Source organism: Leguminivora glycinivorella, chromosome 9, assembly GCF_023078275.1.
Source record: "Leguminivora glycinivorella isolate SPB_JAAS2020 chromosome 9, LegGlyc_1.1, whole genome shotgun sequence".
In the NCBI taxonomy this organism is placed as follows: Eukaryota; Metazoa; Arthropoda; class Insecta; order Lepidoptera; family Tortricidae; genus Leguminivora; species Leguminivora glycinivorella.
The window spans coordinates 23,362,488-23,382,216 of record NC_062979.1 but is presented as its reverse complement, the minus strand read 5'-3'; the positions used below and the strand labels follow the sequence as shown (position 1 = coordinate 23,382,216).

At 35.5% G+C, this 19,729-nt stretch overlaps 3 protein-coding genes across 3 annotated transcripts in view; 1 reads left to right on the top strand and 2 right to left on the bottom strand.

The window, feature by feature from the left end:
- The window catches only part of LOC125229781, a 517,609-nt gene that overhangs the window by 146,678 nt on the left and 351,202 nt on the right, over window positions 1–19,729 (bottom strand). The window lies entirely within an intron of this gene.
- Window positions 5,654–6,213, bottom strand: LOC125229789. The gene is made up of 2 exons (XM_048134731.1): window positions 6,187–6,213; window positions 5,654–6,052 (listed from the first exon to the last, which is right to left on the bottom strand). Exon 2 carries the CDS (start codon window positions 6,050–6,052, stop codon window positions 5,735–5,737), a length of 318 nt encoding a protein of 105 aa, XP_047990688.1. The 5' UTR covers window positions 6,187–6,213; the 3' UTR covers window positions 5,654–5,734.
- LOC125229790 lies at window positions 7,413–8,164 on the top strand. The gene is made up of 2 exons (XM_048134732.1): window positions 7,413–7,443; window positions 7,816–8,164. Exon 2 carries the CDS (start codon window positions 7,816–7,818, stop codon window positions 8,116–8,118), a length of 303 nt encoding a protein of 100 aa, XP_047990689.1. The 5' UTR covers window positions 7,413–7,443; the 3' UTR covers window positions 8,119–8,164.

Here is a 19,729-nt window from a genome sequence, read left to right as displayed (position 1 = left end):
TGAAAATAAACATAACTGCAATTTAATGAATGAGCTTTGATTTACTTACTAATCCTATCTAACATGTAGCCTCTGGATACATCTATAGAATATAACATATATAAACTGAAATAAATGTCATATACAAAGAAAAAAATGACCAACGCCTCCAAGTGTCCAAAGCTGGATTCGAACCAGCGTCCTCCGTTATCGCAACGGATGCCTAAACCACTCGGCCATTCGATAACGGTGGCAAGGGTCGAAATTTTCAAGTATATGACACAATTAATTACCGAAGGCTAAGGCGCCCCCGGCCATCTCTGAGATAGAACCGAAACTAGTTCGACCTCCTAACTGAATCAACTCATGTGATTACGAGTTAGATGAGAGATGGCGCTGCCATGCTAATTCTTAGAACAAATTAAATTTTCCTCATAGAAAATAATTTAATTTGTATTTGTTAAAATAGTAGTGTTTTTTTTTTTTTTTTATTATGGGATAGGAGGCAAACGAGCAGACAGGTCGCCTGATGGTAAGCGATCACCGCCGCCCATGGACACTTTACTAAAAATACAAATTAAATTATTTTCTGTGAGGATAATTTAATTTTAAGATAAGAATAATAATAGACACTTTTTCTGTATAAATTATGTCGCCTTTAATGTCTAACGAATCAAATGGAACTATCGAAGGCCATGAAGTGGAAAAGCGCGTACCTCATGGCTTAAACCACTACCTGTGCCACTACTCTGGCTACCCCAGCTATATAGGCTACCGGTAACGCGTAGCGTCGCCACTGTCCTACCTGCCTTATGGTGATGCGCCTTACTACCGTAGCTACGGTAGCTACGTCATCTAAATACCTCAATGTTTGAACAACTGGCAACTGTCTGAAGAAATAAACATGAATGCAACCGCCTTGATTTAATGTGATCCGACTTGTATTTAAATAGGTACAGTCAACCAATTGGAACCCTAGGCCACTGTAGAACTATGTCACAGTGACGTTATAAATCAGATTGTAAGAAATCTCTTACTGATTGTTATTTTGACATGGTTGTAGAGTGGCCTAGGGTTCCAAATGGTACTGTACCTATCCAAATTAATGTCGTAGACTGTTGCTGCAGATATGTGGGCGATTCAACTTATTGATTGACTCAAACCTGTCTGCTAATTTTAAACTGCGTTGTTAAAGTTTATTCTTAAATAATTAATTTTAAAGTAGCGTTCCATGACTAAATACATATACTAATACTATAATTGGGAAAGTGTGTGTCTGTTTGTTTGTCCGTCTTTCACGGCAAAACGGAGCTAGGAATTGACGTGATTTTTTAAGTGGAGATAGTTGAAGGAATGGAGAGTGACATAGACTACTTTATGTCTCTTTCTAACCCTCCACTTCCCTAAATTGGGGGGTGGAAGTTTGTATGGTTATTTATGTCTTAAAACTGTCAAATTTCTGTTGTATTGTATCTGACAACGTTATTTCACCATGAGCACCCACGTCTATGATAGAAAATCAAATAGGGTCATACCAAACAAAGTTAGCAGCGATTTTGACAGCCCTGTCAAACTTCAGTAAAGCTATGACGTTCACTTAACCCTCGCGTAGGTGGGGTTAACAAACTCGTTTCCAACATATATATAGCTACGTCTGATTTTACAGGAAGAGATAGGTGAATTTTCGTAGCACGCCTTTTGGTTGTCAATTTACGATATTAATTTTGGCAGCCCGTCTTGGTATATAAGGTTTTGTCTGGTAGAGATGGCTCTTTAGCGATAAGACCGCCTGTTGTCTGTCTCTATTTATAATCATTTGTTTTGTCTCCAATGTATATTTTTTCTGTATCTTTTGCTGAGGTGTGAGTATTCTATCTATCTATCTATATACAATACACAAACAGTACAGTACAATACAAATTCACTTTATTGCACAATCTCAGAAATGTATAAGCAAACAACAGCAACGTCTTTCTCTAGTTAGGTACTTTTCACCCCATACAAGTCTATTATTTCCAATATACATAATCATTGACATATTTTCAATTTGTGACATACTTTTCATGATATAAATACTGTATACCTGTGAACCTATCTATGCCATACGATTAAATAAATAAATTGACATATTTTATCACAACAGCTCCATGTGTAGCATTTGCGACTGAAGATGGCAACCTTCAAATCAAGAGTGAATGGCATCTTCTGGGCGAGCTCACTCCATCGTAGGCCACGTCTTTGCCTTTGGCTAGTCTGTGGTCAAGAGTAAGCCCATTTATAATATATATATACCTAAGATAATACCCTGCCATTAGCTTACGAGTACTAAAACAGCAACGGCACGTAGCCAAATGCACAAAAGCTCACAATAATATCGTTATCATAGCAAGCTATCTCTATCGCTCATCCGTATTGGCGCGACAGAGCCAGACTCCGTTTCGATCGGTGTCTAGCGTCAACGATTGCCATTTTGGCTAGTCAGCTGGTTGCGAATAGTTTGAAGTTACACTGTACTAAGTGTACACAAGTGCTCCATTGCATAATAATCGAGGCTTTGCTAAGTCACATGCTGAAAGGCCAATTCTGACTTAGGTTAGGAAGGATGTCATTCAGATATCATGCATTTCACTCGCGCTTGTCCGTAGCTGTATTGGCGTAGGCGAGACGCATGATGACTGAATGACATCTTTCGGATATTGTTTTAGCCGGTATATTTATGATTGAATTGGTACTTATGCGAGTCTTAACATTCTAGCTGGCTAAAAGTTTGTAGACAGCTGACTGTACATACCTATAATACCTATATGCAATCAGGAAATCTAAGTGGAATTAGCTAAGTACTAGCCTATGCTAATAAAAATGTGAGATTGTTAAACAATATTGTTGGAAAATAACTATGTGTACTATTACGTATTGTCCTTTGAGTCATCGGAAACCCGAACCCTCCTTGGGACTTGTACACTCCTTTTTGCTGTGTACTTATGTATAGAGAGCGGATTTCATGTAGCGATTTAAATATTAATATGGATATGATTAGTGTATTTTTTAATTACATGTCATGTGGATTATAATAATGTCTTACAATCTATTATTATTAAACTTCGCTGACTAATTAGATTAAAATAGTGTAAAAATAAATGTGTAAAAATAATCATGTTATTTTACGAAAATAACTACATTCAAAGAAAAGTATTTTATTCTAAATAAACGAGTTTGTATACAGGAAGCGAATTATTTTCATTTTTCTATTCTTTGAGTCGTAATATAGAAGTTTTTATAAGAACTAAAATAAATAAACTATTAAAAACCGGCCAAGAGCGTGTCGGGCCACGCTCAGTGTAGGGTTCCGTAGTTTTCCTTATTTTTCTCAAAAACTACTGAACCTATCAAGTTCAAAACAATTTTCCTAGAAAGTCTTTATAAAGTTCTACTTTTGTGATTTTTTTCATAATTTTTAAATATATGGTTCAAAAGTTAGAGGGGGGGGGGGGACGCACTTTTTTTCCTTTAGGAGCGATTATTTCCAAAACTATTAATATTATCAAAAAACGATCTTAGTAAACCCTTATTCATTTTTAAATACCTATCCAACAATATATCACACGTTGGGGTTTGAATGAAAAAAAATATCAGCCCCCACTTTACATGTAGGGGGGGTACCCTAATAAAACATTTTTTTCCATTTTTTTCCATTTTTTATTTTTGCACTTTGTTGGCGTGATTTCAGCTTTCTAGTGCCAACGGTTACTGAGATTATCCGCGGACGGACGGACGGACGGACGGACAGACAGACATGGCGAAACTATAAGGGTTCCTAGTTGACTACGGAACCCTAAAAATTAACAAACATTTTTTAGTTATTTATTTTAATTATCATTACTATTCTTGCCCAATATTTACAAAAGCATCCAAAAAGGGTTTTACTTTTATACATTTTTTGTGTATAGAAAAAATAATAAATTATGAGAGTCATATCCATATTATTATTTAAATCGCTACATGAAATCCGCTCTCTAAGTTATGTATTTACTTAACACAGCAAAAGGGAGTGTACAAGTTTCTAATGGGTTGGTAACTCGTATGTAAGACTTTTTGAGTTGCAGGCGTCCATAGATTACGGTGACCGCTTCCCACCAGGCGGAACGTATGTTTGTTTGCCACCGATGTAGTATTAAAAAATACTTACACCTAACTTTTATAAAAATAAAAATAAGTAAGTAAGTCATATTCGTTTATTCCAAGTTCCGATACAGTTGCCAAATCATTTAATTTCCGGATAGTACCCGCGGGTGTTGTAGTAATGCTCTGGATCATACGAAGACACGCGGTAGAATGGGTACGCTATGTCCGCGCGTGGGGACCCCTTTCTTTCCCATAAACTTTTTGGTCAGAATTTCGTTAGTCATAAGTTGTTATTCATATATTTTGTGGTCATAAACATCACTAGTCATAATTTTTGTTACGAATAATGCTTAATGGTACTAACATTAACAACCCATAATATTGGATGCCATAACCTTAAAAGTCATAAAGTTGATGAGTATAAAATTGAAAGGCATAACAATAATTATCCAGAAATATTACTAGGCATATTTTTTGAAGCCCTACTGATTGTTCTGCATACAGTTTTAAGGCATAAACCTCATAAGTCATAATCTTTGTTACGAATAACGTTTAATAGTTCTAACGTTAACAACCCATATTATAGAATACTATAATCTTAGAATCAAGAAAGTTGATGAATATAACATTTAAAACGGATCCCTTTGTTAGCCAGATTATCATTAGTCATAATTCTGAAACGGTTTCATTAGGGTCACCTATAGATAGGTTAGGTTAGTTTTATGGCAATCCTGAAAAGTTACGCGTTTTTGAGAAAAAACAAATTATGACTAACGAAAATGTGGACAATCGATACATTATACCTTATGACTTTATTGGTAGTCCGCATTTACCTCGCGTCCATTAGAACGGAAATAGGACCCCTGCCCCCCTTCTACTCGTTGACGAAGCCGAATACTACAAAAATCAGCATGCAAAGGAAGAAATGGCGGGAAAATCAGTGAGCTCATTGAGTATTTTAATCCTCATTTCTCAGCTAGGTTCGCTAGTTACCTTGTGTCATTCAGAGCAAAAATAGGAGCCCCGCATAGCGAGGCTCCGTCGAATCGCTGGCGGGCCCTAATACTTTTAAAAGCAACATGAATAAATAAAACACATAACATGTAAAAGACGAAATGGCGGGAAAATCAGTGAGCCCAACGAGAAAATTTTCATTTCTCGGGTAGGTTCGTTAGTTACCTTGTGTCATTCAGAGCAGAAATAGGAATCGCTGGCGGGGCCTAATATTCTTAAAAGCGACATGAAAAAATTAAACACATAACATGTAAAAGACGAAAAAAGTATCTTCTGTGAAATACTAAATTATGACTAACGATAGTGAACACGAACAAACATTATGACTTCAAACTTAATGAAAAATAATATAGATCCCATTGAATGTTATGATTAAAGTTAATGTGGACAGTAATCATTATTACTTGCGAAAATATACTTTACGACAATTATGACAAACATGTTTATTGCTTTCAACATTATGTCCATAATACAAAATGCAATTTGATTATTATGCCAAACAATGTTTATGACTAACAATAATGATGACTTGCAAAAATCTGACCTCCAATTTCTGACATTCAACTTTATGACTAATGGTAATATGACTATTAAAAATTATGACTAACACCGTTATGGATTATAAAAATCGGACTAAAAAATTATGGGAACCAATAGAGACCCCCGCGCGTGGGATGTAAGCCTTAGCAAGTGGGGCAAAGGGCATGTAAGCCTTGCCGTCAAGTGGGGTAAAGGGCTTGCCGTCAAGAGTCGGGGCAAGGGGCTTGTCTGTTGCCTCAGGCTTGGCGGTAGGGATGAAAGGCATGGGGAAGTAGGGGAAGTAAGGGAAGTAGTTGAGGCCGAAAGTGCCGTATTCGGCCTTCCATTCCATCTCGGTGGCTGGATCCGGGCCGGCGGACGCGCAGGCGATAACGGCGAGGAGTATTATGTGCTTCATCTGGAATGGTATTATTGGTTTAGATCACCAGTGATAATTAAATGACTTGGAGTATTTCACCACAGTGACATTGTCACATGACTGACAACTCTGTTCTGGGTTGATAAGTTGTTGTCATCGTCAATATTTTGTACCTTGTTGAACAGGTAATGAACCGCGAAGTGTCACTGTCGGGCGATAATTTCACTATTGTGGAATAGGCCACTGAGAAGAACTATTGGTTGACTACATTAAATGTAGTCAACAAATTTTGTTGAAATAAAACTGAACTGCTGCTTTAGACTATCTTAGATGTTTGTTCAAGAGTTTGAATAATAGGTATGTATTTAAAATGCCTAAATACAAACACGGTCTAAAAAATAAACTTTTTTTATATAATCCAAATAATTCAGTAAAAAATGTTTACCTTTACAAGTTGCCTTTCCAAGATTCGAAAGGATTGTACCTGTTTTCAACAATACCGTATATTTATAACATTTTAAGTAGCTGGATAAATAATAACAATAAGATAATTAATCTGTTAGGTAATTAAATTACAATTTGAGATATGATAAAACATTACTTCCAAGACCTATTAAAATGTACTAGACTAGAATACTCTTTGTCTACATGCCAATAATAACACATGAAACTTAAACTAAAAGAAAATAATATTATTAAAACTAATCTAACAACTTAAAGTAATAGTTAACTGCAATAATATACAATAGGCCCTTGTACCACGGATGCTGGCGTCATTTCTTCGCTGTTTCACAATGCTGACACGTTTAGCGAAGAAGTCGCCAGCAATTAATTCACCACTTACGTCAAACATGCTTCGCCAGTTATGTAAAAAAAGTTGATTCTATCGTGCTGGGACCCAATGGTCTTTAGTTTTTTTTTTATGAATTAGGCAGAAAACGAGCAGACGAGAGTCATCGCCGCCCATGGACATAAAGCAACATCAGGGATGTCACTTATGCGTTGCCAACCTTTGAGAACCCTAAATACCTGGTTCTTAACGCCAAATTATACAAAATAGTAAACAGTCGCATTCGTAAAGCCAAATCTTAAGACCGATCCCGGTCGCTAAACCGAACCCAGGGCTCTCATAAAAGAATTTTTGTCGATACTTTTATCGCGTTGTACCTAAAAAAACATAAGATTTCGTATGTTACATATTGATTTATCTCATATTATTTATTTGACTTCCTCAGTTCTCAAGTCAGTTAGAATTCGCAAAAAATACACTTGTTATTAACAGATTTAATGATTCGGTCATTAATTACTTGTTTTAATTACTTTTTAACACATTACTAATATTAGGTTACTGTAAATTGTTTCATATAAATAGCAACTGTTTTTCGAATAAATCATACGATTCTTGGAATCAGTCAAGAAAACACGTGAAGGTAAATATTTATCAATATAATTGACCAACATAATTATAATTTTACTTAATTTTGTTGTCTATTTCAAAATACCTCAAATAAATAATATCCTAGTTACTCAATCTAGTTTGTGATAACAATTGTATTAAAAAGTATTTTTTTTACTTCTTTGTTGTTTTTTATATAAAAAAGCCTAAATATGGTATTCCCGACTCCTACAAAAATACTAAATTTTATTGTCAATATTCTGAAAAATGATAATAAGTACTAACTAATATTTTACATCCTCCGAATTATAACGGATAGTACATTTGATTTTTTTAATAATTTATTTTTTATATTAAATAAACACACATCCTGACAAACAAACACAAAATTCTGTATAATTTTCAGATGAAATTCCTCGCCCTATTCGCTGTCCTCGCTCTCGCCTCGGCCGAGCTCTCTCTCACCGAGTGGCGGTCCGACTACGACTGGTTCCCAAGAATGGCCATTGCCCCACTTGCGGCTAAAACCGTGCCCTTGACCTATGCCCGAATTGCCCCACTTACCGCTAAGACCATGCCCTTGCCCTATGCCCCTATGTACTACAAGATGGCCCCTAAGGCGTATACCATTCCTAAGGGCTACAGAGCAACGTATGACCCTGAGAACTTCAATGAAGTATATGGATTCTACCCTGACTACAAGAAGTAATCAAATAATCAACACAACTGATGAAATAAATGGCTACTGAAATGTTTTTGAGTATTATTTGTAAAAAAGCAAGGTCAACATCAACAATAGGTACTAAGAGGAAGTATAAAATTACTTACTACTTTATGGTTGGGTAATAGGCGAGACGAGTTACATTATCAAAGAATTTTAGACACGTATTTTTTCTTTTTTCTCGTAAACGAAAAATTACAACGGTACAGTGCGTTGAAGTTTCGCGTGACGTCACGCCTCGGTACATTTTTTTCTTAGAAGTGACGTCACAAGCCCAACTCCGGAACTTTGATGCTGTATATCTTTGTAATTTTGCATTAATTATAAAAATATGTGTTCAGTATTTTTGAACGACCTAACTGACGGACTAAACAGAATGCCATTTTTTATGTAGTCATCCCTATTGTGTAGCACAGTCAAACTGTATGAAAAAGTACGTTTTTAACCATTCCTAATAGGACAAAAAGTGCCACTTTGATCCCTCGTACTAGTCACATGTGTGAAACTACACTGTGCAACATAGAACATAATAAGAAAAAGTTCAGTCTTACAATAAACACACCCCTTCATTATAAGACCTGGAGGGTAGTTTTTAGGTTTATTAATTTTTTATATAAGTAATAGTTTAAGTATAGTTTAAGATTTTTTATTATCAATAGTGTAATATTTAATTTATACCCTAATCCATTTTTCAACAATTGTTTCTGTGTTTATGATAATAAACGATATTTATTATATTTGCACATTACCTCCACAACAAAACCGAGTGTAAATAAACTACAGAACCTACATTATTCAGCAAAATATTTCAGTCGTCACGCAACATTTAGGGTCCACAAGTTATGCTAAGTTTACACGGGCTTAATAGCTAATGTTCACTTGCATGTAATCCTAATGAAGACACAGCTCTATGGACCAAAATATTGTTGGTATGTAGTTTTATAATTTTTCTTTTAACCCCCGACGCAAAAGCGACGGAGTGTTATAAGTTTGACGTGTCTGTCTGTCTGTGGCATCGTAGCTCCCGAACGGATGAACCGATTTAGATTTAGTTTTTGTTTGATTGAAATCTGAATTTGTCGGGAGTGTTCTTGGCCATGTTTCATGAAAATCGGTCCACTATGTCGCGGTTAGGGGTTTTTTCAAAATTTTAATTTTGTGGTTATTTAATGCCTTATATTTCAAGCAACATAATACGATTAAATCACCATTAGGTACCTTACAGTCAGTCAATCATGTGTTAACGAATACTTGCCACTTGTCATATAAACTCACCTCTATTTTTCCAAAAGAAATAGGCAGAAAGGCTCTTATAGCAATTAAGCGGTTGAAAGAAAACGAAATTTTATATTGCTGCCACAGGCCTATGGGCCTATGGTCCACACCACAATTTAACCCATAACCCACAGCCAACTCCTACGACACTCGCGGAAGGAAACAGGGTGGTAAAATTCTTAACCCATCATCACACGGTGCTACCACTTGTCACTTAACTGATAAGTACCTAAATGCTAGCACTTCTCAAAGGTCGGCAAGGCACCCTAATGCTGCTTATGTCCATGGGCGACGATGACTGTTTCCCAGCAGTCGGCTTGTCTACACGTTTGCTGCAAAAATAAAAAAAAATAAAAAAATCAAAATCATTTATTCAGCAAATAGGCCACAGGGGAACTTTAAAACGTCACATGTACATATTTAGAAAATATTTAAAATTGAATTGAAATTACAATTGATACTATTATATACTAATTCTAAGTTCTAACTAAAGTTAACTCTATACAATTAATTAGAGATGTAGAAGGTCTCTAAATGTCGAATTACAACCAAGAACTACACTACATATAAAAAGTACAAATACAAAAAAAAAGTCTAAAATTACTTTAGAGGTGCAAATGACTCTAAATGTCACAACTAAAGATAAAATGTATACTTAATCTAATTCTCCTTAGAGATGTATAATGGTCTCCAAGACCAAGGTCTGCCTATATCATAAAGAGAAAAAAGTAGTGGGAGGTTTTAAGTCCGTGTAAACCTGGCATAACGCGATATGCTCGCGGCCATTTTGATTTATGCAGCTTCGAATTAGCATATCTGCATTTGTCGCAGTCGACATTTATATCTGTGACGTTTAGGTTGCGTTTTATTTTGCAAGTTTAAAATATGACTGAAAAGGCTAGTGTTTTTGTCGAGAAAATGTGGAAGTAGAAAACTTTCCACATGCTAACCTATCGTTTTGTTTAAGTTTATAGAAGAATAGACGTGGTGGAGGAAATTGGATACAGAAAGTGGAAATGTTAATAATGTTTCTTCTCAAGTATTATTTTATTCGTTCCTTTTTTTTGTAATAGTAATGTTTTTTTATCATTGATTTTGTATGTTTATTTTATTTCTTCTTTTGTTTTTTTCTTAATTGTTTTATGTGTCGTTGGCGTACGTGCCGGTTCACTAATGTTTGACCAAAACAATTTTAGCAAATGTTCATTTTACAAAAAACGTTTCATCAATATAGTAATTGGCAAATGTGTTATTCCGCAAATGTATCATTTTACAAAAACTTACTTGACAAATATTCATTTAGTAACTAATACATTAGAAAAATGTGTTATTTAATAAACGATCATTTGTATATTTTTCATTTTACCTATTAATATGTTTGACAAATAGATTAATTTACCAAATATTATATAATAAATTGTTATGTGATAAAAACTTGATTGTTGAACGTATCCAGATATTTTGTTGCGCTACCCACATACTGACGTGAAAATTCATTGGTTGCGCTGACATTTGAGGATAAACGCATTAGCGCTTATCATATTTTAATGAGTTGAGTGTAAGATGTTTTAAGTAGTTGTTAGTCGCCTGTTGAAATTGTAAAATGAGTGAAGAGACTGTGTGTGAAGTGTTTAATTCTTGCAGAAATGGATTGAAAATTTACCTGGATGGTTATTCATATAACAAAGTAGCAACAAACAAGACTACTTATTATTGGGCGTGTGAGTTGAAAAATGATCAAGTGTACCAGTGCAAAGTTATGTTAAAAACAACTTTGAATGACAGAAATGAACATATTCTATGTGGGCGACCGCAAAATCATTGCCACGACCCAAATCCTCTACGTAAAAAAATTGGAGATTTTCGTAGTAAATTGAAAGAAGAAGTAGGTGTAGGCGCAAAATTTTGTAAATTATTGAACGACTCGAAGAGCGAAACTGATGTAGAAGTTCTTGAATGCTTACCATCCACTTCTGCTTTGAAACAGAGCATGTATCGGGCAAAACGCAAACTGCAAGGACCATTGAAAGAACCGACTACTTTAGATTTTAATATTAACCAATCAATGACACAGATCAAAGGTCAGAATTTCATATTAAAAGACCGTCAATATGAAAAAAAAAGAATAATTATGATGTCAACATTGAACCAAGTATCTATTTTGAGTAAATCAGACTATTGGATTGTGGATGGAACTTTCAAAATTGTGCCCAGTGTTTTTACACAGTTATATACAATACACGGAAATATATTTCTAGACGATCATAAAACATTTCCACTCGTATTTTGTCTGTGTTCTCACAAAGATAAAAGGTCATATGATATGATGTTTGAAATGCTGATTGAGTATGGAGCAGAAAATAACATTGTTATAAAGCCAAAAGTATGCGTTTTAGATTTTGAAAAAGCAGCCATCTCAAGTTTGCGATCTAACTTTGAGGGAATAATTTTGCATGGTTGCAATTTTCATTTGGGGCAGATTATTTTGAGGTAAGTTACTAGTTAGTTACAATAGTTGCTTACGTTTTCTGGGTTGTTAAAAAAAAATAACCTCGAAGCCTAAGGCGGGAGCAAAGCTCCCGCCTTAGGCTTCTAACCTAACCTATCCGGATCGGTTTGCTCCGGCAGGTTTGCTCGTTAGGGTTATTCTATGCCATATGATGACCGGTCTGGCCTAGCGGGTTGTGAACATGCCTGCTGAGCCACAGTCCTGGATTCGAATCCCGGTAAGGGCATCTATTTGTGTGATGAATAAAGATATGTGTTCCAATAAGTATGTATTTGTGTAAGGTGTGTGTGTGTGTAAATATTAATTTAAAAAAATAGTTATCAACTAACTTTCAATTTTTTTTTCAGGCAAGTCCGAGGTAATGGCATGTCAAATAAATACTCACAAGATGCACATTTTAACAAGGACATAAAATGTCTACTCGCGCTCAGCCAGCTACAGGAAACAGATATTCCACTATATTTTAACAAATATTTGGAATCCCTGACTGATGATGATAGCAAAACTATTGCATATTGGTTTGAAGAAAACTATGTGAGTGGGACTTGTAGTGGACCGGCCAAATATTCTCCAGGATATTGGAGTTGTTACGAAATTAATAGCATGAAAATACCGAGAACGTCGAATTCCGCTGAAGCCTGGCATCATAAAATTAATCAAATTATTGATAAACATCATCCAGGAGTATATTTTCTGATTAAGGAACTAATTAAAGAAACGATAAGCAACGAGGGTTTAATTGAACAAAAAATGGCTGGTGCTCCTCCAGAAAAAAAGAAAAGCAAATACGTCACCAAGGACGAACGAATTAACAGAATATTAATGTTGAAAAACGAATATTCAGAGATAAAATTATTAAAATCGCTGGCTGTTCATTTAAAATTACAATAATGACAATCAAAGAGTGCAGAATTTATAATTAATATAAATGATTTGATTCGGAATAATGTTTTTCATTTGACTCATGTTATAAATTACTATTACAGAATCACTTGTTAAATAATACATTATAGCAAACATTTTTAGGCTAAACGTAGTTTTATTAGTCAACTTATTTGTCAAATATTAACTTGTCAAAAGTATCTCTTATAAAATGTAATTTTGTAGGTTAATTATTTGGTCATGCCAATAATTTGTCAAAAATGTTTTTGTAAAGTAAAGATTTGCCAAAATATCATTTTGCCAGTAGTTGGTTGTCAAGTGTCAATTTGCTAAACAAGTTTTGGTCAAACGATAGGACACCGTACGTGCCGCCACTAAACTTAGATGTAGTCAGGTCCTCACAGAAAACCAGCGCTGCGGGTTGCCGTGGCATCATGCTGAGTGAGGGTCCTATTTAGCGTCCATTGTATGTTTTGTTTGCATGCCTTCTTCTTTCTGTGTGTAAGTCTATGTTGTGACGTCAAATAAATGATTTCTATTCTATTCTATTCTATTCTATAAATGGGCTGAGCGCATTGCCAGGATGGACCATTAGTCGCTGGGCGAGACGAACTATGGTGTGGAAGCCCGCTAACACCCGCGGTTGTGGCAAGCTGACCCTTAGATGGAGAGATGACGTCTGCCAACTAGCTGGTGAGAATTTGATGCGGATGGCAATGGAAAGACAAGCGTGGAGGAATGGAGATGCCTGTTTCCGAAGACGGCGCTTATAGATAGATAGATAAATCCTACACCGGGGCAAACGACGCAAATCATTTTTTTTTAAGTTCTTATTTACTGTTTTTTTTTTTAATTTAAGTTTCATGACGCATTGGATTTATCTGTAATGTCATTGAAATATATTTTCAAATAAATAATTAAATAGAGTATTTGTATTGAATTGTATTATATATTTATTCCGCGATCCTCAAGTTCCTCAACCTCTGTTGCATAAGTTTTATTAAATCATACCAATATTATAATTAGCAGACCTATTAGTAATATCAAACTAGGTGCTATTAACATATCTATTAACGCAGCCTAAGCCGGATGCGCGTCAAACTGCAGGTAATTAAGAATAGGTACTAATTAGCCTGTGATAATTGTTTATTTAACGGGTTATGTAACTATGTAACATATTGAAGTGAAACTTCTTATGCGACTTAGGGCCGGTTGCATCAAACCGTCTGTCACCGTTAAAGCGTTCGTTAAATTTGATTGTATGGGAAGTTCCATAGACGTCCTCTGCGTGACGATGATGTGTCTGTCAAATGTGGTTGATGCAACTGGCCCTTAGCATTAAACGTTTGACGCTAAGTGTTACAAACTCGAATTTTGAAATACCTTTTCCTATTTTAATTTGAACATTACGAAGTTTCACTTCTTCCGGGAGGAAGGACTTCTTTTTTGAAGTGAAACTTCTAATGACAATTCCAACTGACGGAGTTAAAACGCAATATTTCAAAATTCGGTTTGGAGTGTTTCTACCCTACAACCCTTCCCATTTTCATTTCCATATTACGAAGCTTCACTTCTTCTGCGTGGGACTCCACGCACTATTTTTTGAAGTGAAACTTCTAATGAGACTTCCAACTGACAGCATTGAACGTTTTACCCTTAGTGTTGCCAAGTCGAATTTTGAAATATTCCTTCCTATATTCATTTCCACATAACGAAGTTTCACTGCTTACGCGCGGATGGACTCCACGCACTATTTTTAACCGACTTCAAAAAAAGGAGGAGGTTCTCAATTCAACTGAATGTTTTTTTTTTGTATGTATGTTACTCGATATTTTGAAGTGAAACTTCTAATGAGACTTCCAACTGACAGCATTGAACGTTTTACGCTCAGTGTTGCCAACTCGAATTTTGAAACACCCCTTCCTATTTTCATTTCAACATTACGAAGTTTCACTTCTTCCGCGCGGGGGAATCCACGCATTACTTTTTTTGTTAATTAATGAAGTTTTGAGAATTTTCACTTAGTTTGCATTTACAAACAACGTGTATGACCCAGCCACCTGACAGATGTGTGATTTTTTCATTAAATTACATACAATTAAATAGTAGTTTTTCACTTATTTTATCTACATGACGTGAACAAACTTTTTTAACAATGAAGTTAATACATACATCAACGCACACCTTTATTTCAAAAAGGGGTATGCATGACATAAGTAATCTTTGCTCAAGTCACAGTACCTACCACTCTTCGCAATTACAGTGTTGAAGTAAAATGAAATTTTGATGAGCAGGTAACCCTACCCCTTCGCCTAGACCACAATTGAACCCATATATCCCAGTTGATTTCTACTACACCTATGAGAAGAGGATGAAATTCTTAACCCTTAAGCAAAATTAATGTTAGAAAGTAGAATATCGGCCACATATCCCATAAGTCTACCTGTTTTAACACTATTAATTAATTTAATACATAATCAAGTACAAACAATTAACATTATTGTTAATTGCTTGTACTTGAAGCAAACCGATACCAACTCAACCAATATTGGGTATTGAATAACAATACGGCAGTAATATCAATACGGTGTCGCAGTAAATTAGGACTTTAGTCGCTATTATATTGGGAAAATGGGCTATTGTCAATAGCGTATGTCCTTGGCACAATGTGGTCCCTTTTCCATGACAATGACGCAGAACTTTCTCAAAATATGATGGTCCAAGATATGATGGTCCTTCACAACATATGCAGAGACAAGTACAATTGCTCGGAACTGCTTGAGAGCATCCGTTTCAGGGTCCCCGCACGCAGTACTGCCCGACGTAACGCCTTGTTCGCCGTCCCGACATGTTCATCTAACGCTGGAATTCGTGCACCTTTACGCCGCCTTTGTAATACGTACAACAAGCTGTTCACGGCCGTAGACATTTTCAATACAAGTAGAACAAGTTTCCAGAAACAAGTCCTTGATACTTTGGCACAGACAACTTGATACTTTAGTTGTACAATTTAATTAGTATTAGTAGTATTAATCACTTTATTGTGTTTATATACAAGCTGTAGGAATAGAGATACGTCATTAGTTCCATCATTACTTAGCCGTTAAGTGCGTTAAGCTTAATTTACTGTAGTAATATAAGTGTCTTATCTATATTTTGAAGAGTTCTCAGTGAGAGCGTCTTAGGAGGTAGGTGCACATCTCTTGAACAGTGTATATCGTATCTAATGTAATTTTGTTTGTGCTTACTTCTGTTGTTTCTCCAATAAAGAAAATAAAAAATAAAATAAAATAATTATCCTTAAATTACTGGAAATTTTCCTGAGAAAATTCCAATGCAAGTTGCTATTGAGAACATTCTGTAACACTTTCGCTACCAAGAACCCGACTGTCGGGCACACCGCTCGTAGAAGCGTAGCCGATTACATGGGGAAACCCGTATGTAGCGAAAATGTCGTAGCGCCGCGTAGAGCCCGGTTTCGAATGTTCTCAAGAGTTGACGATCGTTCTTAAAATTGTTTTGTGGGGGTTTTTGGGGGTGAAATTTTCATCATTCTTAAATCCCGTGAAACGCGAAGTTTCGAGTTTTAATGCGTTTTTCACGTTATTTAACGCAAAATTCGATCGAACATCGGTGTTTGCGCCCAGGTACAAGCAGCGGCACGTAACTTTAGCGCTGCCGTTATTGCACAGAAGTCAAAAACAGGTATCTCAGGGGATTACAGGAGGCGTAGGGTATGCGTCCCCATTTGCAGCTGTCCCCTCCACATTTCACTCAGCGCTAAACTTTCGTTCCGCCACCTGTACTACTTATAATAAGTAGGTACAAACACTTACCCCTGACCTCCGTTAACGTAACACTATTACATAACCTAACCATAAAATTAAAATTTTGAAAAAACCTCCGACCGCGACATAGTGCATCGATTTTTATGAAACATGGCTAAGAACACTCCCGACTAACTCAGCTTTCAAAAAAAAAAAAAACGAAATCGGTTCATCCGTTCGGAGCTACGATGCCACAGACAGACACACACATAGACAGACAAGCAAACAGACAGACAGATACAAACACAGCGTAGCTTTATTTTACGTTCATATGCGCATTGTAATATGCCTACTTGAAAAATAAATATTTCATTTTCATTTTCACAGACACGTCAAACTTAAATATAACACCCCGTCGTTTTTGCGTCGGGGGTTAAAAAGGAAGTTACCAATATTATGACACAATCAATTCATAATCTTTCTCACTTGATGGTCTCATCGGAAGATCAGCGCTGGAAGTCCCCAGCAACACGCTGAGATGAGGCCATTTCGTGGCACTTCATTATTTTCTGTCTTATTGTTATTATGTGTATTTTTGTCTTGCCTGTGTTCACGAATAAATGTTATTCTATTCTATTCTATTCTATAAGTCCATTAATCTGAGAAAACCGTAAATAAACTTTACTATCAAATCTTTAAAATCTAATTTCTTAAATCTTTAACCACTTATCGATAAGTTAAATACTTAGTAATTACTTAAAACAAGAGGTGAAAACAATTAAAAAACTATAAAGTTAATCTACCGGTTCTGGTAAGTATATCGGTTTATAATGACGGTCCGTTTTATTATTGGTATATAATGTAAGATATTTTTTGTCCATCATCATTCATTTTTCCAGCATTTGAGTTCATAGACGAACTTTCTACAACATTTTGAAGGTAAATACCTAGCTGTTAATGTTTAATAAAATTTACTCCTTATTTGTGATCTCTGCCTACCCCTCTGGGTAACAGATGTGAATACGAACCACATAAAAACTTTTCGCCTTTTTGACTGACCCCTTGAGTTGCGGGCGTCCATAGGTTACGGTGACCGCTTCCATCAGGCGGGCCGTATACCTGTTTGCCACCGACGTGGTATATAAAAAAAAAGTTTTCAGAAGCACAAATTATTTTCGCCTGCAATGAAACCACGTCAAAGTAACCAGAAACGTCCCCATGTTCGCTGTTGTCTGAAAGTACCCTAAAATGCCTTTTACTCGGTTCGGTGCACGTACATACATACATAAAGAGTATACGGACCACAGTATAGGGACCAAAACAGCTATCTTAGAATTTATTTTTAAGGGTGTTATAAGTTTGACGTGTCTGTCTGTCTGTCTGTCGTCTGTCTGTCTGTCTGTTTGTCTGTCTGTCTGTGTGTGTGTCTATCTGTGGCATCGTAGCTCCCGAACGGATGAACCGATTTAGATTTTTTTTTTGTCTGAAAGCTGAGTTAGTCGGGAGTGTTCTTAGCCACGTTTCATGAAAATCGGTCCACTATGTCGCGGTCGGGGGTTTTTTCAAAATGTTAATTTTGTGGTTAGGTTAATTAGTTATGGTTTAAATTCTTACCTAACTATACTTAGGTATATTTTTTATGTCGAAAAGCACAGTATAATAAAGAATACTATCGTAGATAGGTACCAACTGGTAATTAAAAGGCTCTCTTGATTCTTCTAAAGCAGATAGCAAAATTGCATTTTAAATAAAAAAAATAAAAAATAAAAAGTCATTTATTGTCGCAAATAATTTTAAGGTACAATTACTTAAGTATTTATTTCTATCATGCAACTAAGAGTAAGCTACGCTATGATACAGTACAATCATTTTATTCACAAGAGTGGAAACTGGAAAGTAATTTCATACAAAATATGATATCTCAAACTGACATGTAAAATTTACCTAATGGTGATTTTTAACCCCTGACGCAAAAACGACGGGGTGTTGTTTGACGTGTCTGTCTGTCTGTTTGTGTGTGTGTCTGTCTGTGGCATCGTAGAACCCATTTAGATTTAGCTTTTTGTGTCTAAAAGTCGGGAGTGTTCTTGGCCTTGTTTCATGAAAATCCGTCCACTAAGTAGCGGCCGGGGTTTTTTTTTTCAATATTTTAATGTTGTGGTTAGGTTATGATCATAAATTTATTTGATAAATTGATAAATTTGATTTAGTTTGATGTTTTACAGTTAGTATTTAATTTGTGATAATGTGGTGAACAATTTGTGATTCAATCGGAAAAGTTTGTTTAACCTTTCACGAGCCTTGAAACCCTCGCAACGCTCAAGATTAGCTGGGGAGTTTATTGAAAAACCTTAAATTTTTTGACCAAAGCATGAAACTTGGCACAGTTGTTCCTTATATCAAAATAAGCCGATTAAGATCGGGAGCCTTCGGGAGCCTCCCCCTGGGGCCCGGGGGGGGGTCAAAGTTCCGCTTCACCCGGCTTGGTTTGAAAAATTCTAACTTACCCCGTTTAGTTAATAGGTCATGTTTGGTATCGTTTTCGAGTAAATCAATAACGTAGAATTGGTTTTCAGTACTAAAATTATCATTTAATGGTAAATAAAATAAAAAAAAATTAAAAAATTTGAAATTTTCATCCATGATTTACAAATTCAAGTCATCATAAATGACAAACTGTTTGCTTTTTCTATAAATAAAAAATATGACATGATAGCCTATTTAATATAGATTATAAAAAATATAACTTTTATCCACCTTTACTAACGTTGAAGTTCCACAAAAAAATTACTTTAAGACGCGCGGCGTCGGTACGCCGCGAGCGTAATTTTAAAATGCCTTTATTTTAGAAACTCTATTAGACCCCGTTTAGCTATTAGGTCATGTTTGATATCGTTTTCGAGTAAATCAATAACGTAGAATTCATTTTTGGTACTAAAATTATAATTTAATGGTAAGTAAAATTAAAAAAAATTAAAAAATTTGAAATTTTCATCCATGATTTACAAATTCAAGTCATCATAAATGACAAACTGTTTGCTTTTTCTATAAATAGAAAATATGATAAGAAAGCCTATTTAATATAGATTATAAAAAATATAACTTTTATGCACCTTCACAAACGTTAAGTTCCACTAAAAAATTACTTTAAGACGCGCGGCGTCGG

What these genes read in the sequence shown, in the direction of transcription:
- LOC125229789 (XM_048134731.1), bottom strand. Translation starts at nt 6,052, where the DNA reads ATGAAGCACATAATACTCCTCGCCGTTATCGCCTGCGCGTCCGCCGGC.
- LOC125229790 (XM_048134732.1), top strand. Translation starts at nt 7,816, where the DNA reads ATGAAATTCCTCGCCCTATTCGCTGTCCTCGCTCTCGCCTCGGCCGAG.